The sequence below is a fragment of the Macrobrachium nipponense genome, chromosome 41, assembly GCF_015104395.2.
Source record: "Macrobrachium nipponense isolate FS-2020 chromosome 41, ASM1510439v2, whole genome shotgun sequence".
In the NCBI taxonomy this organism is placed as follows: Eukaryota; Metazoa; Arthropoda; class Malacostraca; order Decapoda; family Palaemonidae; genus Macrobrachium; species Macrobrachium nipponense.
The window spans coordinates 19092516-19120336 of NC_061102.1; the positions used below are offsets into that span (position 1 = coordinate 19092516).

General features: G+C 40.1%; 1 protein-coding gene across 2 annotated transcripts in view; it reads right to left on the reverse strand.

The window, feature by feature from the left end:
• Positions 1-8391: 8391 nt before the first annotated feature.
• The window catches only part of LOC135212561 (gamma-soluble NSF attachment protein-like), a 265650-nt gene continuing 246220 nt past the window's right edge, over positions 8392-27821 (reverse strand). For both annotated transcript variants that reach the window (XM_064246104.1, XM_064246105.1), the window contains exon 10: positions 8392-17926. In XM_064246104.1, the coding sequence (XP_064102174.1) occupies positions 17897-17926 (30 nt within the window). In that variant the 3' untranslated portion in view covers positions 8392-17896. The remainder of the gene's footprint in view (positions 17927-27821) is intronic.

Sequence of the window (27821 nt, forward strand, 5' to 3'; positions counted from 1 at the left end):
GGTTACCCCCTGACAGACACCCCACAATGAGTGGGGAGGGGGAGGGGGAGACAGGGACGGCATCCAACATTGGAGATACCAAGTAAAATTTGTACTACAATAGCACTTCATATCCTAGAATGCTGTGATGGTAATGACAGACATTTTAGTGGGTGGTTTCCCCCTGACAGACACACCCTAACAGGTGGGCAGGGGGAAGGGCAAGCCCTGATAATGAATGTCTAGATTAGTATAGTGGGCTACTATTGACCCGTATTATACATTATCGTGATATATTTAATAAATATTTTTATCCTTTCTATATCGTTTGTATTTATCTAACACAGTGTTTCCCAACCTTTGACATTTGAGGAACCCCTGAGACAATTTTCCTCATCCCAAGGAACCCCAATACACACACACACACGCACACACACACCTATATATATATATATATATATATATATATATATATATATATATGTGTGTGTGTGTGTGTGTGTGTGTGTGTGTGTGTGTGTGTGTGTGTAAGCATTTGCATTAATTACCTTTAGTAAAACAAAGGGAAAAAATCTCGCCACGATAGTTAGCAGATAAAATAAATTATAGGACTACGATTTCTCACGACATGTTTAACGAAAAATATATACTTATAAATAACAAATAATTAAATAAAACATGGAATTCGTACGGAACACCTGGCGATCGTTCACGGAACCCTAAGGTTCCACGGAACCCCGGTTGACGATGGCTGATCTAACACAAAAATAATTTATTTGTTTCATATAATAATTCAGTCATATTATTATTTTGTCAAGCAAGCAACTAACTTCAATTATATATAGTAGGGGAGCCCGGGGCTAGTTGGCTACAGGGGTAAGTTGGCATACTCAACATGACTTTAAAGTTTACCAATAGGATGACTGCAATACATATACTGTGTAATTGCCACGTGGTTTCTCAATTACCAGCAAAATTCTATAGAGATAGAACGTAGGAGCTCGAATTTATGAGACAATTCTTTATTTTGATGGTAGTAAGTAAATATTTTAATCTTTCTGTTATTTGCTATAACATCTATACATTCATAAAGATTAGTTTTCAATGATAGCATAGTTTTCTTTATGGTTTAAAGATTCTATAGCATTAAAATGATTAATTCAAGGTTTCTTGGTGTGGACTGGTAATCGTTTTTGTACCAAATGGTAGGGATGGGCAAGTTGGCTCAAAATAAATGGGGCAAGTTGGCACACGTTATTTGATAGCAATAGTAAGCCTATTTATTTATATAATTTACGTTTTGTTCTGGATTTTTGGAAGGATAATGAGATTAGTGTCCTATCATTTCCTCCACATTGTTCTCACAAGTTGCAGCCCCTGGATTTTAGTGTTTATAGACATCTGAAGAAATGTGTTAACAGGATATGTGATTCGTGGATGACTGGTAATCCGGGATCAAGTATGCCCATCTGTGACATTCCTGGTAAAGTTTTCTCGACTTTACCTCCAGCTGTCACTTATTCTGATGTTTTCAATTATTTTAGGATTGATGGAATTTCAACTCTGAATTACAGACTATTTCAAGATTTTGATTTTACGGGTGGTTATGTAACAGATTGAGAGATGTCCGAAAAGACACATGGGCTTCAGATCAGTCATCAGCGTGATACAGAGTTTAAGAACTGCTCTTGTTGATCCAGAAGAAAGCTCAGCTGAAGAGAGCCTGTGTGAAGTAATAACTCCAAACCAAAGGATACTGCTAATATTAATAGTATATAGTATATATATATATATGTGTGTGTGTGTGTGTGTGTGTGTGTGTGAAACTATAGAAAGTAGACCAAGTCTAGTAAGTGAAATATTCCATACTTTAATAGGAATTTTAAAAAATAACTCCGGCAGTAATTCTTATCCTGAAACATCACAATATTTCTTGAATTTTTTGCCTTTTACATTTTATCAGGCTCACGATTTTCAGATACTTACCATATTTCTAATATTAATATTGCCTATGATATATTTTGAAATATTTCAAGGTGTCCCACCTCTCCCTTCCAATCGTAGGTTATGTCTGTGAAGGGGTAACCACCCACTAAAATGTCTGGCATTACCATCACAGCATTCTAGGATATGAAGCGCTATTGTGGTACAAATTTTACTTTATATCTCCAATGTTGGATGTAGATCCTGTCTCCCCCTCCCTACTCGTTGTGGGGTGTCTGCCAGAGGGTAACCACCCTTAAAATGTCTGTCATTACCACCACAGTACTCTAGGATGTGCAGTGCTATTGTAGTACAAATTATACTTGGTATCTCCAATGTTGGATGCAGATCCTGGCTCCCCCTCACCCCCACCCTCCTAAGTCGTTGTGGGGTGTCTGTCAGGGGGAAACCACCCACTAAAATATGTCATTACCACCGCAGTACTCTAAGATGTGCAGTGCTATTGTAGTACAAATTTTACTTGGCATCTCCAATGTTGGATGCAGTTCCTGGCTCCCCCTCCCCCTCCCCCCCACTTGTTGTGGGGTGCCTGTCAGGGGGTAACTACCCACTAAAATATCTGTCATTACCACTGCAGTACTCTAGGAAGTGCAGTGCTATTGTAGTACAAATTTTACTTGGCACTATGATGTTGGATGGAGATCCTGTCTCCCCTCCCCTTCCCCCTTCCTCCCCCACTCGTTGTGGGGTGCCTGTCAGGGGGTAACTACCCACTAAAATGTCAAAACCATCACAGCATTCTAGGATGTGCAGTGCTATTGTAGTGTAAATTTTACTTGGTATCTCCAATGTTGGATGCAGATCCTGCCTCCCCCTCCCCACTCGTTGTGGGGCGTCTGTCAGGGGGTAACCACCCACTAAAACGTCTGTCATTACCACCACAGTATTCTAGGATGTGCAGTGCTATTGTAGTGTAAATTTTACTCGGTATCTCCTAAGTTGGATCTAGATCCAATTAACCCCCCTTTTTCAGTGCGTCTGTCAGGGGGAACCCACCCTTCAAAATGTCTGTCACTGGTCATTCTATAATCAGTAGAGTCTGCAGATATATTATATATTAGTTTCATCTGGTATCTCATATATTGGATCTAGACCCAAAATCTAACGAGCAATTATGGTGGCTTGTTAAGTAAGCCACCCATATATTCTCGGCAGACGGTCAGTTTCACAGTTTACAAGTCTACTCCTAAATACCAGTAGGGGTTACAGTCGGTATCTCGTTCGTTGTATCTCAACGGTCCGGGCTGCCGCTCTATAATCATACAACAATGATGATACAAAACTCACAATTAGTTAAGTTATTTGAATGCGCAATAGAGGTTTTCCTCACATCCAGTTTAGAATCACCTGAACGCGCTGTTTATTTATTTATTTTTTTTATGCTGTTACGACTTGCGTTAAACTAACGTTTATTTTTATAAGGTTCTCAGTGGCTGAATAATACTTCCAAACTCATCAATGATAACCAAACCAAATCAACGTGGCCTTTAAGGAAAACCAATAATTGACCAAAGTTTCCTTTTCCCCGGACGAAAAATTGGGGTCAACTTTCACTTACAGAGCGCTACTCCAGGTCCCTAACCCCTGAGACGGAGGTGCCAAAGCACGATAACTATCGCATACGATAATTTCTCTTCGTCCCCGGTAACCTACACTTCAGGAATATAGGAATATATTTTATTCTAGAACCGTGTGTGTGTGTGTGTGTGTGTGTGTGTGTGTGTGTGTGTGTGTGTTGTGGGGTTAGGTATAGTTTGGATCGTAATGTAAGTCTTATTTTCATTATTTTTTTTAAATGCCAACTTTAAGGATGTTGAACGGTTTCTGATAGGGTGAATGTATTATGCCTGGAGAGAGAGAGAGAGAGAGAGAGAGAGAGAGAGAGAGAGAGAGAGAGAGAGAGAGAGAGATTAATTTTAGAAATCATTAGGTGTTTTACTACAGCTTAGTAGTAAAATTGTAATTGAACGTAAAAAGTGATGTGTGCTGTAAATTAAAACCGATTGTTTGCGCCAAAAAAATCATGTAAATAAGAATCATGATTGGTAGCAAAATTCAATTACAGATTGGAGAAAGATTTTGAACTTCACCATTGAAGGATACATATACTAATACTAACTGTTGGAGTTTGTTCGCACAGGCTAATTTCAAATTTCCAAGAGGTAATCTCTGATAATTTTTTGTATTTGTTGTTCTTAATTATTTATAATTTTTTACAGTGTATTGATGTACAACACACAAATCAGTTAATACCGACCCTTGGAGTATATATCTTTTCTCATAAGATCAACCTCTACTTAGGAGCCAAAAGCTCATCTTTACAAAGTTGTAAAATATATACGGATCAAAATTTCCATATCTTCTACTTGGTCACCCCCGTCTTAGGCTACGGTTACTATGGATGCGAATTCTGACGAATATCTGTTCGGACGAGTTCTGACGAATTCGAAGAAAAAACAAACGCATGCATTCCAATGAGAGTGTTTACAGTGGCAGCAACGAACACGTTAGAACACGTACGAAGTCGTCAGAACCAGTTGAGCGTTCAAACAGGTTAGATTTTTTCATGCGACCTGCGTCTGTTTTTGGTATTTTTGTGCGTTGAATTTCGATTGATTTTATTATTCCACCATGGATAACGATAAATTGATCAGCCTTGTGTACGAGAACAGGCGTTTGTGGGATATGAGAGACAAAAATTACCATAACAGAGATATTTCTCGCCAAAAGTGGGAGAAGATTGCTACAGAACTCAACACTAGCAGTAAGTACAATTTTTTATTTTGATGTGGGCTTTACATTTTAAGCAATTGAAAAGTAATTGGGACACAATTTACTATTACAGAATTTCTTGCATATTACTTGCTGTAATTAACGGTAAATGATTTATAATATAATTAATTCCTATATGTTTTTAGTAAAGAACTAGATAACTTTGCGTATACAGACATTGGTTCAGTTTTTCCACCATTTAACAACAATAACTTTATTAGCGGACTTTCAAGAAAAAAATATTGATCAAGTTCGGCCATCTTTGCTGGGCGGCAGAAACGTAATGACTATCAGAATATCGGAAAACGCGTACAGTGTAACCACCTTATTTTGACGTATTCGTCAGAAGACATTTTCGTCAGAATTCGCATCCATAGTAACCGTAGCCTTATGGAATATAATTGCGAACATATAAATTATCGAGAGAGGTGTATAGCCGGTGTAGGTTCGTGTAAACAAAACGAAGATTATGAACGTGCTTGATAGAAATGCTAAAATGATAAAGACCTCATATTGTGTGATTACGCCGTCGGCTTTTCACTGTTCGTTAATTCAATGTTGCTGATCGAGAGAGAACTGTGGTACAGCTACAAAAAATAGCTGAAAGGAGGTAAATAGTAACGTAAAAGTAGAATGTGTAGAATGCAGGTTCAGGTGTCATTACTTTTTTGGGGGGTCCATGGGTGACGAACCCTAGCTCCCAGCTCGTTAGGTAAAGGTTGTTAGTTTATATTCCCTCTGAAATGCCTACCACTTGAATGCGTAGGCTCCTGAGGAAGCGTTAACTCCTTACTGTGTATTCTCATCAAATGTTATTAATTTATATAGAATCATATGCTTTGTTCATGGCATACGTAGTGAACGGATAATGATGTGATCATAAACTAGGAGTTCAAATTAGAACGTCGAAGTTTACCTTAATATAACGACCGTTTTCTATGAATATGACAGTAGAGAAAATGTCTGTGAATAGATGGGGGTAACATAGAACAGAAACTAGAACACCTTTTGTGTTGATTATTTTTAATTCAATGAGAAAATTCTCTCTCACTCTCTCTCTCTCTGTTGAATATCGTGGTTACCTACCGTTTTTTTGAACTTTTGTACATTCAAACCTTGATTTGTCTCATTCTTAAACAACCACTCTTCTGCCTGCTCATACCCGTTACTACGTCATCCTCTACCACGGTTTTCATTATCATCTCATTTTTTCATCACTCATCTGTGGAACAGATCTCATATCCTCCTGCTACATCTTTCAAACCTTTTACTGTCAATTCCATTTCAGCGCCAAATGACCTCATAGGTCCCAGGGCCTTAATTTATTCGTTCATTCAGACTTGTCCTCACCAACTTGAGTCATATTGTATCATAAAACTTCCCCCCTTTGGCAAACGTTTCCTCTCTAGGTTATAGGATCGATGAACCTGTGATGCCTTAATTTCTACAATTCTGTTACCACTTGGTCAATATGCTGTCAGATATATTATGTGCATTTCATTTCACTCATTTCTTCCAGCAAGTTATGGTGCTGTCAAGCAACACCTCAGGAGGTCCGCTCTCTAAAGGTCTTGTCCACACTAGGCAACATTATCACTTTTTACTGTTTGTTTCCCATCCAGAATGGAAAACATTTAGTGTTTTTGAGTGTATGTTTATATACAAATGTATAATGTGTATATGTTGTGCAATATATATATATATATATATATATATATATATATACATATATCTATATATATATAATATACTATATCATATATATATATATATATATTTTTTTTTTTTCTTCTTTTTTTTCAATTCCGCATGGCATGATCCTTTTCCTAAAAACTTGCTTACCCATCTCTTCTTCTTTCTCTTAGAATACAGAGGCTACTGCACCGACAAGCAGCCTGTCAACAACTGAGGTCTGGACAGGAAACACTGTTTGCAAACAATGTTTCCTAGTGTGGACAGGCCTTAAGAATACTTCATTTAATATTACAGCAAAACATTCAACAGATTTTTGCTAACTACTTACATACTGCATACCAACTTGGCCAACAATTCAACTGATGAATATTGGACCTTGGAGAAGGCTCTGAACTGAGATCTCACTCTTAAGACTGTCTCAATGAAAGCCCTTAGCCTTGATGAAGCATATTGATGAGATATACAGCCTTCCCCCTCATCCAACGCTTTGAGAGCTGCAAATCTAATTTATTCATGAGTTTGTGGTGACAACGGAATACTTGCCAGTTCCTGATGAGAGATACTAGTTTTCGATTACCACTTTCTGGGACATTGTTTGTAGGCCTGACAAGAGGCTTCTATGCCTGGTGAGAGCTGTAAGATGCTACTCAAGAGAGACCTTACTTTTGAGGCTAGCATGTTAGTGCCTTTTGGCTAGTACTAGCAAGAACAAGCAGGTGGTATTCAGGAACATCTTTTCTTTCTGGTTTCATGCTGTAATCATAGACTTACAATCTCTTCTGGTAAAGTAGACAGTCCTACCAGCAGGGAATAACTTGTTGGTAACACAGGTAAAGAGGCAGGTGCCTGAAGCATTGGACAACTTTTACCTCATTCTACTTGAGGGATGATGCCTATCTGTGATGGCTGCTGAAGAGATTGTGTAGTCACTTGGGCTCCATTTTGAAAGAAAAGCATATTGCCCACGGTATCTGGTGGGCATAAAGCTGGGGTTGAATGGTCAAGTGACTAGCTTCTCTTTCTAATTCTTCTTCCCTCTGCAAGGCTGCAGCTCGTATTGATCACTTGTAGGACTGGCTGCAAATGCAAGTGGCAACTTAAAAGGCTCTGGCTTGTATGCTCAGGAAAAGTAGAAATAATTTTAAAAGTTTATTTTTATGCCATGAGTTGCTTTGATATATTGCAAGACTGGACTGGGTTTAAGTGGTTGCTTTCGCCAATCATTAACTTTGCAGTCTAAAACTAATTTCTCATGCTTGACAGAAGTGTACAGGTTCCTCTTGTATCATGAGAATATTCTACATGTGAAGAGACAGACCATCTGACCTCAACCTCTTGCATGTTCTGGGATACACTAATCAAACCAATAATGACTGTAGTATTTGGATTGGAATTGAAAGGTCAATCATGAAACTGAAAGAGGTACAAAATGGAGTGAGTACAAGATGAGAAAGCAAAGCTAATTTAGTTTAGGACAACTACTTAAGGTCCAGTTGTGACAATCAGATAAAATTAATTGTTAGGAGTTTTGAAGGGGGTTACTGAGCCAATTTTAGGAATAAAAATTCTTAATGCATGCGGTTGACCATTAAGGTTTATTCATGAAAACAGAGTTAGATCTTATAAAATTTTTTTTGGTAATAGTATGGGGATTGTTTCAGCTGTCCATTAAGATTGATTAAGGATAAACAATTTAGAAGGGGTCTACTATTACATTGGTATGTCGAGTTCCTCATATTCATGACATTCATCTAAGGATTAACACTAGACAGGTAATAACCCCATATTTAGAATTTACCAAACTCGGTCAATGGCACAAAACATTTGCCTCAAGGCTCAAAGTCAATTAGATCCTATGGGGAAGAGTTTGGAGCCAATAATGGTTTTTGCACTCTCTTTCTAAGGGTTAACTAAAGCTTAAATATTTAATAAAACCCAATAAAACCCAGATAATTTATTTGATAAAACCTTAATACTATACACTTCTCTTTATTTGGACAGAGCTAATCTCATAACATTAATGCTCGCATATTAATTTCAAACAAAGCATGGGTTATATTAGTAAGCTGTAGCTCTTAAGTAAAATTACAATGCTTTGTAGATTTTGATAAATATATATAAAAAGAGAGGAAACTTAAAGAACTAGCAAAACAAATCACAAGTAATGCCCTTCTACAGGAACAATGTAAAGTACTTTTAATCAGGTCACTTTCATACTGAAGTAAATCCAAATAATAAGTTCTTATTATAACCTTCGATGTTACTCATTTATGTATGTATTTAAAGTTTACAGCAGAAAAAATGCTTCTATGTCACAAGAATAACAAACGCAATCACTTGAAATGGTATTTTAACAATATGCGAGGTGGCTGTAGATTAAGCTAATGATTCTAAGTCAATGAAATCTATGAAAAATGGTCCCAACCCAAATGCAATTGTATAATGATGTAAAAACATGAAATTTTGGTTAAAATAAATTCATGAACCTTGCTAATAAATTTATTCTATCACGAGATCAAAAGAAAATATATGACGTAAAAGATATACGTAGTACTATCATGTCAGCATAAATGACATCAATATGAAGGACAACAGAAATTATTTCTGCCAAATCCACACCCACGAAGAAGTGAAAACTCTCCAATACTTTATTGTTTACTTCTTGCTAACACTAAATATTGTTGAAGGTAATATAATCCTTTAAATACGACGTCATAGGGACTTGGTGCACTGAAAGCCACTAAATGCTGAAAGTAATGACGACTGTACATGCATATTTCACAAACACATTGACTGATAAATATTTTTAAGACATTTTACAACCTTAATCTTTTTCAAATTAACTTCTCTTATTTCAGTTTGATATTTTGCCACTCTTACAACACTGAGGATGCCACCAATTCTTGGGGATTCCCAATAGTAGGAATGTCCTAAACCTGCCTTGTGTGAACAAGTGCTACAATAACTTTTAAACATCAATTTCCAGTGGTGAAAATACTTTCTTCTTAACTATGATTATACTTGTAATAAAACTCTGGCCAGAAACAACTTATTGTTAATAGAAAATATCAACTTACTTAGGGGATCTTCTCTCAAAATTATATTTAAACTATTCTGTAGTGTCTTTACTGAATGATGCTCTAACATGTATGACAGTGTTGACATACATTGAAAGTCTAGCGAAAAAAATGCGGTCAAATATTAAATGGCTTCTCTGATAGCCACATATGCAGTGATCAATATGTGATTAACTTAACATTACCATTAAAATGTCCACATGAAAGGACAAAAATTCTTCATTTTTTGTTTAAATATATCCAAACAGAAGCATCACTTGTATCAAATATACACTATATCATTGATATAATGATTAGATTCTCAGTTAAATAATAGAAGCTATACTAAAGTATACGGATACAACTTGGCTCATGGTTTAGAAAAAAGATCTTCACTAGAGTAAATTGAACTACGTAATTAGGTTGTTTCACTATGGCTACATTCAAGCTTCACGTTAACTTTTGTGACCAAATGAGGAGAATGGTGAAGATTAAAGATTAATCATAATGTATGTGCTATACTGAAATTAAGTACTGTATGAGCAGCTGGTACACAAGTACCTATATAAAAAAAAAATAATTTTGAGCTTAAAATTAAATGACACTTTTTACATTCGTACGAGGCTTTTATTGGAAATGGTACTCCTGGTATGTGGAACTAAAAAAAAATTAAATATTTGCATTACACAGTACATAATAGTACTGAATAATATTAGACGAACAATGTTGTTTCACACGTCTGCCTCCCATAGTTAAAAAAAAAGCTGTGAACTTTAGTAAATGGATTGCGACTCATTCTAAAATCTGAAACCCTCATTTAATTCCACTCCCTGTCCTATTATGCACTACAGACAAAACACTGACTGAGCTACATGGTAAGATGAGAAATCTCACATTAAAAAAAGAGGTTTAATAAAGAATAACATGATGCACAGCACAAAGATTATCATTCCTTGCTTGGAAAGAAATATGTTCATAAACAATCATTTGCATCTTACAGTATAACAATGTCAGCACATAAATCATCAACAATAAATGCACACTATACAAAGGATGCATTGAAAGAAATGCACTCTGTGGAAGTTAAGATGTGATATAAGGACTTTTTAAACATTAAACACCTAAAAGTTCAATGTAAGCGTCATCGTCATTTTAAATCTATAATAAACCAGATATGGCCATAAAATCTTCCAAAGGCCAAGAATCTTCAGGAATGATATGCTACTATAATCTATGACAGCTTATCATCATTGCCTGCACCCTCACAGTCTCGTACTAACAAATACCTACCATTTCCATATCTACCTCAGCAGGTAATTGACATCACAATCAAGTCTTGCATATATCCTGCCAGTATTTCCAACAACTCTGACCCACCATCCTATTTCATAAGTCAAGAACAGGCCTTCATATACAGCCAACTAACTCTGGTCTCACATCGTATCAGTGCATGTACTCAAAATCAGAGACTGAAAATGAGTACAACAGGCATATTACTCCTGTATAGACAAAAAATCCTGGAAAACAGTAACTAAATGCATGTTGAACAATGTCTTAAGTTTTACTAGAATATAAAAGGAAAAAATAACTTATTTTAATTTGAGGATTTATACAGCAACATATACACCACTTTATACTACTAGTTTTCATAGTTTACATTATTGTTTGTTACCAAATAAGATTGGATCTCAGTAGGGAAAACCTCTATCACAAGATTATATATAATGTTTTAAAGGGTCCACAATAATACAAGTGTTAAGAGTCTATGTATAATTTTAAGAGTTTACAAAAGCTTTCGAACCCTTCCCTGGGTTCATTTTCAGTTCAAATGAACAATTAGTTATAACATGTACAGAGGTAAATTTAAAAAAAAAAGTTGTTGAAGATCGATGACACCGGTCGTTAGCTCGTTAATGGGCCAGGTGATGAAGAAAGAGGGCAGTTAACTCCAACTAGGTGATTTCCTCTCAATGAACAATTAGTTACATGTACAGAGGTAAATTTAAAAACGAGTTGTTGAAGATCGTTGACACCGGTCGTTAGCTTGTTAATGAGCCAGGTGATGAAGAAAGAGGGTAGTTAACTCTAATTAGGTGATTTCCTCTCCCCTATCAATCCCTCTGAAAATCACCTAGTTGGAGTTAACTGCCCTCTTTCTTCATCACCTGGCCCATTAACGAGCTTATGACCGGTGTCAACGATCTTCAACGACTCGTTTTTGAATTTACCTCTGTACATGTTGTAACTAATTGTTCATTTGGACTGAAGGTGAACCCAGGGAAGCGTTTGAAAGCTTTTTGTAAAGTCTCAAAAATTAAACACGGACTCTTAACACTTTGTATTATTGTGGACCATTTAGAAAATTGAATCTCATATTATAACCACAGAGATACTCTTCAGCTCTTGAAAATAATGTAATATAAACAGGCCACAGACATTCAAACAAAGCTTGCTGGCCTGAAGAATGAATTCACAAATGATAGAGAACAGTGCATTGTTATCATAATCTTCATAATTATGTCAATTCTTACACTTTTACTTAGTACTTTTCTTTTATCAGAACATGTGCATAAAATATATATAGGATGGAAAAAATTACATGTGCAATAACTACTTAATCTTACTTTTATAGCATTTTAGGGAATTCTAGCTAATGTATTGTACTCCGATTAACTGTGCTTACATTCAAAATTTTTCTATGTGCTGTTGATAATAAAATTATAAAAAATAAAAATTCATTAAAATGTGAAACTTATAACCATAAAAGCATTAGGGTTTGTTTTAATAATATTAATATATAGTTTTTTTTTTTGCTTGTTTCTGATAGCAAAATTATACAAATTTAATTTGTATTTTTCTGAGGTATATAAACCAGGGATTTTTATATAGAAGTATCTTTTAGCAACAGCTGGAATTGACAGTTGAAAATTTTTTTAACAAGGTAGGCAATAGTGCATGGAGATGGGGGCCGAGTTGGGAGTATCCCTCACTCGCAAACAGTCACACTCCCTTTTCCTTTGTTTGCAGGGACTAAGCAGGGAAGTTGAAGTGGGATTAAAATATATAAAAGGTTCTAGTTTGTGTGAATAGGATAAATGCAAGTTACTTTTAAAATTTTTTTCTACAAAAATTCAAAGCATTTACCATTTACGTATATGAGAGATTTATTCCTTTGGATGAAGGTCAAACCCCGCAACTGACTGCAGTTGAGAACCACCATAAAATTACCATTTTCCTGGTTGCTGTTGTGACTAATGTCATTTCTTACTGGTCTGTGTAATGATTGGCATTCTAGAGTAGTAGGGCCCAGGGCCCAAGTACCCTGCTATATGAAAGGGTACTTGTGTAGACAATTTCGGAGAAGCATGACATCTGAAAGAGAATTCATGTTTGAGGGCAGTTTAGTTCTGGGTAATATGAAGTAGTGGGTTCATGACTCAACTCTACCATGTCTCCCCTCCCCCATGCTAAAAGAGAGGATGCTGGTGATGCCTCCCAGTCAAAAGGACTAACGCAGGATATCTAAAGTACTCACCTGTATCATGTCTGCCAACAGCTTGTACTTTGGCCTGGATGCTGTTTCAAGAAGGAAAAGAATGAAAGGGAAAAAAGCCATTCCACATGCACACCTACAGACTCACTCCAGGCTTTAGGTACTTGGGTGCCTACACTACTTGGTTGGTAACCAATATAGGTTCCAAGGAGGTGTGTATGGACTTGCGGGAGACATCACTCAGGTAGAATGAGGTAAAGGTAGTCTGGCAATGCTTAAACATCTGCCCTCATTAACAGAAAAATGAACGTTCCTTCTGGAAAACTAGGGACAAACCTATACCCTTGACAGCGTGAGCTCTCACTTCAAGGGAGGCCCATATGATCACTTCATGGAACCAGGAAGAAATGGTGTTCCTAGAAGACACCTGATTATGCCAACATGTATTACTGAAAAGCCTTCTACACTCTGGCCACTGGAAGTGGGATCTTTTCAAATATGTGTAGTAATTAACAGTGTGAACTGGCCAAACCAGCATTTTTTCTTTTTCTGGGTTAAACATTCTCTTTTAGTATAGCAACCCACCAAAATGGAGAGGTATAGCCTCTTTATCATGGCAAAGGTGGATGAACAAGACAAGAGATGCTGGATAACCACTCGAGGAACAGACCTTTCTTTCCCTGCAAACTGGCTCTGATGAGTTGATGTGCAATAACAGTCCATCTACTGGAATGTATCTGGCCATCAACTCGATAGCTGGTTTGCAACACCAACAGACAGTCTGAAGGAATGTTCTCCCTTTTGTTGGTGTTGGCTACTACAGTCATGTTGTCTCGCTCACCCTACCGAGCAACATCTCTACCCCTCTTAAAATGCTTGCATTACTACTACTTAAACTGCCTTCATCTCCAGAACATTGATGTGTAGATAAAAGAGAATCCTATGGCCACACACCTGAAACAAAGTTTCCCCTCAGTTGTAAGCCCCCTGTAATGCATCTGAAAACTGAAGCATTTATGGAGGTATAAGTTAAAAGGAACGCCCTTTAAAAGGTTTCTGCCGTCTGTCAATCAGGCCATATCCTCCTTTATCTCCCAATCCAGAGGAACGAGTCAGGAAAGAGGTTCCTGAAGGTACTGCAGAGCTGCTTCAGTTGCCACTAAAGCAACCCAAGGTAACCATACCTACCTGTGAGGCACAAGGTTCTCCAGAGAGAACAGATGACCTAGGGCTCTCTGCCCAAACCAAGCTGGTTGTTCCTATTGGAACAAGAACTGCGTCACTACCTCCCTGAGCTTGCTCATTTGAGTCTGCTGGGTATACTTACTTCCCTGCGTAATCCATGAATTTGCCTAGGTACTTTGTCTGCTGCTTAGGAATGAGATTAGATATCTTCCAGTTGATCAAAATCCCCAACTTGTGACAAAAAGTGGGAAGGTGATCTCTGTTGTGGAGGAGCCATGTCTCTGAAGATGCCAGGACTAACCAATCATCCAGGTACAGCAACAAATACCCCTCAAGTTGACCCAAGTCTAAGGTGAACTCCCTGTTCAGCACCTGAAGAGGCTTAGCCAGACTTAAGCATAACATCTCAACTGGTAGAGTTCCATCACAAACAAGCAGAGTTGTTTCCAAGAGCTCTAGTGAATGGGTACTTGCAAGTACACATCCTTCAAATCTATCAAAGCATGAAGTCTCCCTCTGTGAAGGTCAGGTTCCTACCTTTGACACCAACAACTACTGAAACAATACCTTTTGCTTCAAGATGAGATTTCTGACTCAGCAAATTCCTTTAGTGCATTCAACCGAAGGTTAAGTCACGATACTGTCTGAAGAGACATCATAGACATTGACTTCACGGCAGTAGCTTCTGCAGTGGAGAACAACACGTCCCCATGACATAGTCTAACCACAGGAAAGTTATTTGTCAGCTGACAAACTGATGAGTCCATGTTAACAGAGAACCACCCGACCCCATGATGATGATGAACTTGATCCGTAGACAAGCAAGAGAGTTGCAAGACCCCAAGACCCCTTCTCTATGCAGCTCCTTGGAGAGACAAGGAGAAAATTTATCTTTTCCAACCACCTGACCATGGTTGGACAAAACAAAGATTGCACAGATTCATCCTAGTGTGAGCCCAGAAGTTCATGCTAAGATGAGGCAGAAGCAGCCTTGAAGTCTACACAAGTTAGTGCTGTGACACTAACAGCTCTGTTAGAGTTAGAACAATCACCACCTGAAGATCAGGTTTAAAAGGTCTAATGCAATTCTCCTACGAAAGGGTACCACTCGCAGATACAAAGGAGGTAGAAGAATAATGGGAGATAGAGGAATCAAGGAACTTAAAGCATTTGAAGAAGTTTTTCATAGCTGGCAAATGCCTCCAATACTTCTTCCTCTATTCCCAAACCTAACCAATCAGGGCAAATCCCAAGCAGCATATTTTCTGCAAGGAGAAGCCCTAGTACATTGTTTTCCTCTGCAGGCAGCACACAATTGGTATGAGGGTAATTTGCCAAGGCGACAATAAATGGAGCAAAAGACGCACAAAGAACAATGAGCAAATACTCATCCAAGACACAGCATGTCTGTATACTACTGTGGCCAGAGGACAAGCCAGTGTGAAAGTTAATGAATGAGAGAGGTACTACCCAACTCCACCCACCATCTCCACCTATTAACTAGTTACAAAGTTTCAGCAACCTAGGTTTGTAAGTCTGTAGGAACAGATATGCCTTTTTCATGCACTAAGGGGAGACTGTTAAGGGTTATACTAATATGACAGGTATGGCCTTCCAGACATAAAAGAGTTAATAGTTTACTAGCATTTTTTTCAGAAAAAACTTTTGAATAACATTTGGAGAAGTGATAAATGATTCGAATAAGATTCCTTCAATGCAGGTAGTTTTCTTGCCAAATCAAAGAACATACAACCTCAATGATTTTGCATTACAAATGCTCATAGGCAATATACATACTGTGATGCTGTGAGAATTGGTTGTTCCCAATTTTAACTCTAGTAATGATCTTTTCAAAAACATGTTTAAAAGAAATTGTTCTATTTTTAGTATAACTTCAATACCCCTTTTACACAATACAGCACTGTGCCAACTGGTAATCTAGATCACATTTCAAACAAAAATATAAAATAACACATGTAACTATTTTTCATATAGCCACATTTTATTAACTTGCACCAACACTCAAAGAATGGTAAAAATTTCAACCAATAATTTCGAATCATTTGTATGTGTAATTAAAAAATCACATGAATTAAACAGGTTAATGCCACTATTAACTGATTTTTAATTGACATTTCTCTTGGTTTGCCATATTCCAGATTTATTCTCTAGATTACATATACCCTTCATTCATCATGCCTAGAAGAAAATATTCAATCAATTTAAATACTAGTTAAATCTAAATTGGAGAATTTCATGTAGAAAGTTTCCATCCCAATGTACAATATCTGCTAAAATATCAAAACTAACACTGATGAAGGTACATCTTGTAATGAAAATATTATTGTGCCAAAATGAGCAAGAATTTTTATTACTACTATTTAAGATACTAAATAGTTCAAAACTTCAAAACAAAACAAGTGATATAAAAAACTAAACTAAAATTTATATCACCTTTCCACATAAAATCTTTCAAGCGAAAACTGTCAGTTTTTGTCTATATATTTTGCACATTATACAGCCATTACATTCACTCTTCAAATGTCAACATGAAGTGTATGCACAAAGCTACCAAAGGTGGCACAGTGATGTAGTGGTCCAGGTTATATATTAACCAATTTCATGCCTACCAAAGTAATGATCTATCTTTTTACACTACTATCTGCAAATCAATTGGAAAATCTAGTACCTTCACCATAGCCTCTGAGCATATCATTAAATATTGAAATTACACATAACAACTCTATTAATATAAATATTGAGAAAACAATAACAATAATTACAAAATAGCAGTATCCAAAAGGACACAAATAACACCCAATGTCTTATCACCTTGAAAAAATAAAGTCACAAATAAAAGATTTTTCTAGAACTAATGGAATAATTTCAATTATACTCTTCTTTTCAGTACAATCAAGAATGTTCTTTCAACAATGTTTATCGTTGGGAAAGTTTACTTTCTTAATGGAAAAAATAAAAAATCAAGTAATTACTGTACTATTCAACTTTGGCATTAGTATATAACAAAGGCTTCAACAAGAATTACAGAAGACATCCTACCCAGCCTATCTACATAATTATGGCTCCTGGTGCAATGAATACTATAAAATAAGTATTTTTTAAAACCTCCTGGGTGTTATCATCTGTACCTGTGCTTAATGAATAATTAAAACTATAAACAACATAAATATACAAAAAGACTAAACATCACTATTATTCAATCAATATAGCTATGCTTGAATGATCAAATTATCCCCTTACAATGTCCAGATTTTCTTTTTTGCATTTAATTTCTTTCACCAATCCTGGAACACTGCTGCAGGCCATGCTATAGCAAAAAATACTTGACATCTTACTGCTCAACATTAAAAATCAGAGGAGTAATGCTAATAAAAACATATTTAGCACTACTGCATCAAAGCTTTTTTAATGCAGATATCAGAAAAGGCTGGTACAACCAAATCCAATGTATCAAGAGGTGCTGTGGTAACATTCCTAGGCAGCAGCCAAGCTAATGGGCTTGGAAACAGGCCTTCTTGATTTATGGTATCCTGCCATGCGGGCAGTTCTAAGTGCAAGCAATGAGCTCACTCCAACCAGGTAGGCTCTACAACACACAACCTTATGCAGATTTCTCTCTCCTCTTTACTACTGCAGGGTATATCTCCAGCTGCAACTACGTAGGACACCTACTTCCATCATCTGCTGGTGCTCAACACAGATCCAATTCCTCATCATCACCCTGAAAGTAAATTCATTTCGTTAAAACAAAAACATTTTGTGAACACTTAAGGGGGGGAATATGATTTTGGAAACCATATATGTGTTAGTTCAATTCAAGCAATTAGACCAAAATTGTTCCTTTAAAAAGCTTTGACCTGTTTATATGGCTCCCTCTACTCTTGTTATGCTGATCAGCAGTGCACCAATGCTTCTGATCTTTTGTTTCTTAAAACAGTTGGAATACTGACCTTGTCTGCATGTAACCTTTCATCTTACTACAACAAAACTGCTTGGCATAGATTACCTTTGCTTAACAATGGTAATGAATATTTTGATCATAATGAATAGTTGGAGCAACATAAAAACTTCATGTTTGGTTAGTTATTTGCCCTGTATTTCCTCAGTATAGAATTTTCACAGAGACTTATAAAACCTTATCACCTTCATTTTACATAGATCACGGAATGTCACCATTTTCCAGTTGTGGATGCCTTCTGTTTGCTTTAGTGGACAATTGCAACACTCTCTGGGTCTGCTGTATATTTTGATAATTTAAACTGTCAAGTGTAATTTAACATAAAATGCGCTATATCCTTTTGTCATTAGCTTGCAATGGAAATTAACCGATTTATTTAAATGGCATTGTGATGAGGGGAAATAACGCAGTAGAATGCCTGCTGTAAAGTTGTTCAAGTACTCACTACAACAATTGCAAGCTCATCTCCACTCTGCCTATATTCTACTGCAGAAAGCAGGAAACTGTAGTTTATGATTAATGGCACTGTATAAAAATATAGTATTATTGTATAAATATAGTTTGTTAACCCTCTTACGCCGATTGGACGCATCGCTATATCCTTTTGTCATTAGCTTGCAATGGAAAGTAACGGATTTATTTAAAATGGCATTGTGATGAGGGGAAGTAACGCAGTAGAGTGCTTGCTGTAAAGTTGTTCAAGTACTCACTACAACAATTGTAAGCTCATCTCCACTCTGCCTATATTCTACTGCAGAAAGCAGGAAAATGATATTGTTAAACTACAATAAAGTTTTGTACATACTTACCTGGCAGATATATACTTAGCTATAGTCTCCGACGTTCCCGACAGAATTTCAAATCTCGCGGCACACGCGACAGGTAGGTCAGGTGGTCTACCTTACCGCCGCTGGGGTGGCGGATGTACGAACACTCCCGTAAGCTTGTCAGATTTTTTCTCTTCCACCGTCTCCTGAGGGAGGCTGGGTGGGCATTAATCGTATATATGCAGGTAAGTATGTACAAAACTTTATTGTAGTTTAACAATATCATTTTTGTACATGAACTTCCCTGACAGATATATACTTAGCTGATTGGCACCCTTGGTGGAGGGTAAGAGACAGCTCAATAATACAGGTAAGACGGGAAACAACTAATGTTGTAGGATATAAAAACCTTGGTTCTCACCTTTTCAGGATGAAGACTTCATAGATACTATCTCTGAGTCTGCATTGCCTGGAGAGCTACAGCTAGGACGTGACCTGATGCTGAAAGACTCTCGGATCTACCACTGGGATATGTGATCCCCTATTGTGGTAGAATCCAAGTCGGATGCTGTTAGAGGGACCTTGTCCGCTTACCTAACAGATCCTTACCACTACCTCTGCAAGGAGCCAAAACCCACCAGGACACCTAACAAATACAAAGGGTTAATATTACGACAAAAAGAGGTGCCTCCTGCAACCTCTTTCAGACAACCAAAAACAACAATATAAAATATAGGGTAACATATAAAAAATTTACACAGGATAAGTTTCAGCTCCCTGCCCCAGCACGAATCCGCCGATACGAAAGGACCCCAAGGCGAAGCATTTATCATATGTGATTTTTACATCACGTAGGTAGTGGTTTGCGAAAACCGATTGGCATCTCCAAAAAGTCGCCTCATCAAGTTCCGCACAGACATATTTTTTCTGAATGCAAGCGAAGTTGCGATGGCTCTCACCTCGTGAGCTTTCACTTTCAGTAGTCTAAAATGATCTTCCTTACAGGCAACATGTGCCTCTGTAATAAGGCTTCTCAGAAAAAAGAAAGAGCATTCTTCGACATGGGCCGTAGTGGGGTCCTTTACGGAGCACCAAAGCACATCTTGATTAGCCTTAAGTTGTTCCTTCCTCTTAAGGAAATACTTCATAATTCTCATAGGGCAAAGAGTTCTTTCAGGCTCTTCCCCTACTAGAAAAGATAAACTACGAACTCCAAAGCTCCTGGGCCAAGGGCGTGATGGGTTTTCATTCTTTGCCAGGAAACTTGGAAGAAATGAACACACCATAGAATCTTCCTTAAACCCTACATTGCCCTCAATAGCTTGGAGCTCACTCACTCTCTTAGCTGTAGCTAGGGCCAAACCGGAAGATAGCCTTCTTTCGTCAAATCCTTGAAAGAGGCTAAGCCAGGAGGTTCGAATCTAGACGATCCAAGGAATTGTAGGACTACGTCTAGATTCCAGTTCGGTACTCACATGAGGACGCTTAATGGTTTCAAATGATCTATAAGATCATGCAGGTCCTTATCATCGGATATATTTAAGCCTCTATGCCGAAATACCGCCGCCAACATACTGCGGTATCCCTTAATAGTGACACAACCAGATGACATTCTTCTTTGAGGAAAATAAGGAAATCCGCAATTTGGGTCACAGAGGTACTGGAGAGGAAATGTTCTTCCTCTTGCACCAACGTCTGAAGACATCCCACTTTGACTGGTATACACGCAAGGTGGAAGGTCTCCTCGCTCTTGCGATTGCTTTAGCAGCTGTTGCTGAAAAGCCTTTCGCTCTGACCAAACTTTGGACAGTCTGAACCAGTCAGACTGAGAGCGAGGAGATTTTTGTGGTACCTGTCGAAGTGGGGTTGTCTGAGTAGATCGCTCCTTAGCGGGAGCGATCTTGGAAGGTCCACCAACCATTCCAGTACCTCTGTGAACCATTCTTGGGGCCGGCCAAAAGGGAGCGATTAAGGTCATTCTCGTTTGAATCGGACTCTACGAACTTCTTGATGGTTAGCCCAGGATCTTGAAGGGGGAAACGCGTAGACGTCGAGTCCGTTCCAGTCTAGAAGAAGAGCATCTATTGCTACTGCCTCTGGATCTGATATCGGAGAGCAGTAAGGATCAGCCTCTTGTTCTTTGACGTGGCAAAGAGGTCTATGTGTAGCCTGCCCCATAACTCCACAGGCTCTGGCATACATCCAGATGAAGGGTCCACTCTGTGGGAAGGACCTGATCTTTCCTGCTGAGGAGATCTGCTCTTACATTCCTTTCTCCCTGCACGAACCTGGATGAAGAACTTGATTCCTCTTTCTTCTGCCCACAGAAGAAGGTCTCTTGCTGTCTCGTACAGGGTAGAAGGAATGCGTCCCCCCTGTTTCTGATGTATGCCAGAGCTGTAGTGTGTCCACCGCGTTGACCTGCACTACCGATCTTCTGACTTTGGGCTCGAAAGCCTTCAGAGCCAACCACACAGCCATCAAACTCCTTTTCTGTTGATGTGCCAGGCTACCTGGTCCCCCACCCAGGTAACCTGACACTTCGCTGGTTCCCAGAGTTGCACCCCACCCCCATGTCCGACGCGTCGGAGAACAACACCAGGTTGGGGGTCTGTGATTGAAGAGACAGTCCCTTCGCAAAGAGGTTGGGATCTGTCCACCATAAGAGATGTTTCTTGATGTCCTGGGATAACGACCAGGGAGAACGTCAAATCCTGAGAACGACGACTCCAATTCCGATTGAAGAAAGAATTGGAGTGGTCTCAGGTGCAACCTTCCTAGGGAAACGAATTGCTCCAGAGAGGAGAGCGTCCCAGCAGACTCATTCCACTCCCCTCACTGTGCATACTTCTTTCCCTAAGAAGGTTGTTACTCTCTCGAATCCTCGGGCTATCCTTTCCTGCGAGGGAGAAAAGCCCGAAAAACTCAGAGAGTTCATCTGTATCCCGAGATACACACACTCTTGCGGCGGGAATTAGTGATGACTTCTTGAAATTGACGAGAAGTCCCAAAGCCTTCGTCAATTCTAAAGTTACTTGTAAGTCCTTCAAACAACGATCTTCTGAATTGGCCCTTATTAGCCAATCGTCGAGGTACATGGATATCCTCACCCCTTTCAAATGAAGCCATTGAGCCACATTCCTCAAAATCCCCGTGAACACTTGAGGGGCCGTCGAGAGCCGAAACACAGAGCCCTGAACTGAAAAATTTTCCCCCCCATCATGAATCTGAGAAACTTCCTCGAGGAAGGATGGATCGGTACGTGGGAAGTAAGCGTCCTGTAAATCCAAGGAAAACCATCCAGTCCCCTGGACGAAGTGCTGCCAGCACTGATGAAGGCGTTTCCACGTGAACTTCTTTTCTACGAAGAAGTTCAGGGCGCTTACATCCAACACCGGTCTCCATCCCTGAGGACTTCGGACAGGAAAAGGCGGCTTTGTAGAAGCCCGATAGAATGATGGTTCTTGTCACTAGTTCGATAGCACCCCCCCCTTTCTCCAGCATTGATCTACTGCTAGATGGAGAGCTGATTCATGATGGGGGGCTCTGTACCTGGCCGTTCAGTCCCTTGGGATGGCCGTCAAGGGAGGTCTTTCGACGAAAGGGATGAGGTAACCTCTCCTCAAAATAGAAAGGGTCCAAGGATCCGCCCCTTTTTGGGCCCAGACTTCTGCAAACTCTAAGAGTCTGGCGACCCACCGTTGATTGAAGGACTTGCAAGTTATTTGGGGGCCTTAACAGACTTGGCGAAAGTCTTACCCCTTCTTGAAGGTCTACGACCTCTAAACGTAGAGTTTCTGATGAAGATGCCCCTCGAAAAGGGTTCTCGAACAATTGCCTTTTCCTTCTTAGCCTTGGTAGGGAAGGAAGGGCGAGGTTTTCTTGCCGACTGTGCCAAAAGGTCCTGGGTGGCTTTGGCGAAAGTGACCTCGAAATGTCCTGCACTCGATGTTTCGGGAACAACTGAGTAGACAGAGGAGCAAACAGCAAAGAAGACCTCTGAGCATGGGAGACCGACCTTCGTTAAGAAGGAACAATAAACCGAACCTCTTCTTCACGATCCCGGCCCCCATAAAGGAGGCGATTTCACTCGCTCCGTCTCTTACCGACTTGTCCATACAAGACAAAACACACATAAGATCTTCTGGCGAAATTGACTCTGGCACTTCAATTTTCTTGGCTAGGACTCCCCAACGACCAATCAAGGAAGTTAAATACTTCTAGCACTCTAAACAATACCTTTGAGCAAAAACTGGATCCAATTCATTCATTGCCCAAGTCGTCTTAGCAGAGTTAAGGGCAGTTCTCCTTGTCGAATCTACCAGTGCCGAAAAATCCGAATCAGCCGAAGACGGTAGACCCAATCCTAAGGGCTCTCCTCGTTTCGTACCAGAAACCAGCGCGTCCTGATAACTTCGAAGGAGGAAAAGCGAACATCGTTTCCCCGCTTCTTCTTTGGAAGCCATCCAGGAACCAAAACTCCTCAGTGCCTTCTTCATAGGAAAGAGTTGGCTTCATCCTCACACAAGAAGAACTCTTCGCTGTCTTCGCCGTGTTTAAAAAAGTGAGTGAGGAGAAGAGGAGCCGTAGGCGTAAGAATGGAATCCCCAAAAACTTGTAAAAGTAGCTCTGTAAGCTTCTTGTAAGAAGAGACAGCAGCAGAAGTGTTCGGTTCCTCATCCGAACCTTCTAGGACGTCTTCTCGAGGCGAGCGCGGAAGATCCTTATGTGACGAAGGGATCCTAGCAGGAGTTGAGCGAGAGGTTGGAGAACGCCCTCTCTTAGAAGAGTTCACATCCACTGGAGAACGATGAAGAAGATCGGGAAGTCTACGATGAGACTCCCTCTTCGAGGTATACGGAATCTCAGCCGAAGGAGAGGTAGGGCTCCTACTCCGAGAATCCTCGGAAACATCCACAGGGCGCTTACGAGGAGGCGAGCGCCTACTATACTCTATGCGCCTATCCTGAGGCGAGCGGCTGCCAGGAGAAGAGCGCCTATCGAGAGCAGAGCGCTTGCGCGGCTCTCCATACCTGTCCAGTTGCGTACGATCAACGGAAGTCCGACTGGAAGGCGAAATGCGCCTACTAGGAGAAGGCTCTGCTTGCGAGGACTCTTGACGGTTACTAACAAGAGGGTAAACATTTCAGGAGAAGGGCGATTCAAATAAAAACTAACGAGGCGCCTACTTGGAGAAGGGCGCTTCCGGGATTCCTGGTGCTACCAGAGACAAACGGTCAGGAGAATTGGGCCTAGAAGCGGGAGAGCGCATACACGGGGAAGGGCGCTTTGAAAGACTCGTGTTGTATGCCCCTAGGAGAATAATCAGGAGTATGACGCCTTAAAAGAGACGAGCGCCTACTAGGAGATCTATGTGCAGTAGGCTCTTGGCGCCTACCTTGCGGGGGAGCGGCTAACAGTAGGCCGTCTATCATGCACACGACTCCTACCAGACTAGATGCCTGTCAGGAGAGAAGTCACGATCCGACACTCGAGGAGAGAGACATCTGGAAGAAGAACGCCCTACTTGTATAAGGGCGCCTTCTAGAATCTTGAGGCTGCTGAGGAGAAGTTTCACGCGAGGGAGTTGAAGAAATCGCGTGATGAGCAGGTGCAGTGCGCTTACCGGAAGCGGGAATCCAATCTGGAGAAAAAAACTTCTTTCTCCATAGAGCGTCCTACCGATGTTTGGCGTCTTGAAATCGAAAGAGAGCCAGGTCGAGCGAGGGCGCTCACGCGAGCGAGGGCGCTCACGCGAGCCCCCCACCCCCACCTTCATACGAAACCTCCCCATATGAAGGAGAAACGATCCTCTGAAGAGCGGCGCCTAGATCTCTTGATCGGAAGAGAAACGTCCTTCTTCCTACGTGATCTAACTGCTAGAGAGTCTGCTAGCGCCGTGATCTGAGCTTGAAGCCCCGCGAGATACTCTCGTAGGAGAATCTTCTTGTTCTTCCTGCGGAAGCAGGCGCCGAGCGCGCGGAGCGCGAGAAGAAGAACGATCACAGGATTTCTTGGGTTTCTTCGCCTCCACCGACGATTCTTCCGGGAAAACCTCCGGACTAGAAGCCAAAGGACTGCAGGGAGCCTTCCAAGCCCTCTTCAACGGGCGCGACGCATCGGGGAGTTCCAACCTCTCTTCGGAGAGGGAGACGACGAAGAGGAGAAGCATTGGCGTAGGAGCTCCTTCTTGTAGCGATCCGAGGCAGCCTGGGAGCGTACTTCAGGATCGTGCCGAGGGGACGCCTGACCGGTGGGGGCTCTCCCTAGCCCTCCTGCGGCTTTCGACTTTCCTACCTACTCCACTGGAACTGGGAGTCTGGAAGAGGTCTAGGCCTAGAGGCACTAAGGAGCCGGTCAGACGCACCCTCCACAACACTGGGGACACTGCACTGATCACTAAACACTCTCCTTACCTTCCAACTGACGAATCTTCTGATCCATAGAACGATTCTTGGCTTTCAGAGCTGCCGCCTCCGAAGGCGAATCTTCGGCTTCGGTGCGGGGAGCCGGGGCTGCCACTTGGGAAGAAGGTTCTAATTCTACGTTAGTACTATTAGGATCCACATCCAACTCACTCATTCTAGATCTGCTAGAACTTCTAGAGGAAGCCTTACGCACTCTATCACGTTCCAACTTCCTAACATAAGAAGAGAGAGCCTTATATTCTTCTTCATTCAATCCCTTCATTTCATTAAACAAGGGTTTAGCAAAAGCACATTCATTCCCCCTGCATTTCATGCAAACCGTGTGGGGGTCTACCGAAGCTTTCGGCAACCTCACCTTACATCCTTCATTCACGCAAACCCTAAACAAAACCGAAGTTTTAACTACCGATTCTAGATCAGACATCGTTAAAGAAAATCAAACTCAAAATCAAACCGGTCCACAATCAGCGTATGCCAAGCCAAACAAAGCGAATACGTCACCAAAAGAAGTCCAAATTAACTCCAGGCAAGCGAGAATCGAAAAACTATCGAGAGGAACCGACAACAGTTGTTATCGTTCCCGCGACAGAGAAAAATCTGACAAGCTTACGGGAGTGGTTCGAACATCCGCCACCCAGCGGCGGGTAAGGTAGACCACCTGACCTACCTGTCGCGTGTGCCGCGAGATTTGAAATTCTGTCGGGAACGTCGGAGACTATAGCTAAGTATATATCTGTCAGGGAAGTTCATGTACAAAACTGTAGTTTATGATTAATGGCACTGTTTAAAAATATAGTATTATTGTATAAATATAGTTTGTTAACACAAACCTATAAATCTTAAAATAGCCAGGATCACCAATTAAGATTCAGGAAGCAGTTGAATACGAGAAAGAACAATAAAAATAAGTTTATTAAGCTGAGGTCTGTTAAGCTGGTTGTTACTGTAATCTTTTAATCATTATCACTGTTGAAATTGGTATGTGAAGAGACTGGAACAATTGAGACCTAGTGCTGATTACTCAGCTCACCTCTTGAGGACAAGGAGAAACTTGAACATAAGAGGTAGAAGGAATGGGGACCTCAATTTAGCTAGAGAATGATCTAAGAAAGTGCATGACAAAGAAGTCTGATCACCTCTTCAGACCTGTGGAGGGGATATGAGGGAATGTCCGTTTGTCCTTTAGACTTGAACCTTTCATACATCTGATAGTAACGGTACCTAACCCTACTCGCATGTGATCACCTTGAGGACTGAGGTGAGGAATGGTGACAATGCCCCCCTTACATTATGGCTATGCTCACTGGCTTAAGGTGACCACTTAAACCTCTTAAAAGAAATTTTGGATTTACTCACCCCCCTCTACTGTGTATGAGGAACAAGTGTGTCTCAGAACACAATAACAACAGTGAATGAGATCACAGTTGTGTAGAAAGAGAGAACAAGAGGAGCAAAACCATCTTTTCTTATTGTGAAGTATGATATTGTTATAATACAATAAAGTTTCATACATACTTACCTGGCAGATATATACTTAGCTGATTGGCACCCTTTGTTGGAGGGTAAGATATTGTTTAAATCCAATAAAGTTTCATACATACTTACCTGGCAGATATATACTTAGCTAAGACTCCGTCGTCCCTGACAGAAATTCAAATTTCGCGCCACTCGCTGCAGGTAGGTCAGGTGATCTACCGGCCTGCCCTGGGCGGCAGGACTAGGAACCATTCCCGTTTTCTATCATATTTTCTCTCTCCACCTGTCTCCTGCGGGGAGGCTGGGTGGCCATTAATCGTATATAATCTGCCAGGTAAGTATGTATGAAACTTTTATGTATTATAACAATATCATTTTCATACAATGAACTTACCTGTCAGATATATACTTAGCTGATTGGCACCCTTTGTTGGAGGGTAAGAGACAGCTAAAATGGAATAGACAGGTAAAAAACATATGTTGTAGGTATAAAAGAAAAAACTTTGGTTCCTACCTGATAGGTGGTAGACTTCGTGGCTGTTGCCCGGTAGTCTGCATCACCTCAAGAATTTAGCGAGATATGTGATCTATGGCTAAGAGTTCTTGTGGGTCTGTCGATGGGTATATGAACCGCTTATTCGGCAGAGCCTGAAAGGACTTTGTCAATGGGTACTGGACCACTTCTATGACAACACACCTTATGAAGGAGCACACAACCAATCCCGACCACCTGATCCTAACCACCATGTTAGTCTAAAGAATTGTTCTGAGTTATCCCCGAACTCATTACAAACAACCCATAACTCGAAACTAATACGCATTCATACAAAAATTCCAAAAATTTTTTTTAAAATACTCCTCCAAAAGATCATGCAAAGAGTTCCTTACTGAACAACAGTGACTGGCCGCCATGTGCAGCACCGAGCCCTCTTTGTCAGCAGAAATCTAGAACATATCTAGTAGAAGGTATGTACAAAGTTAAGGATT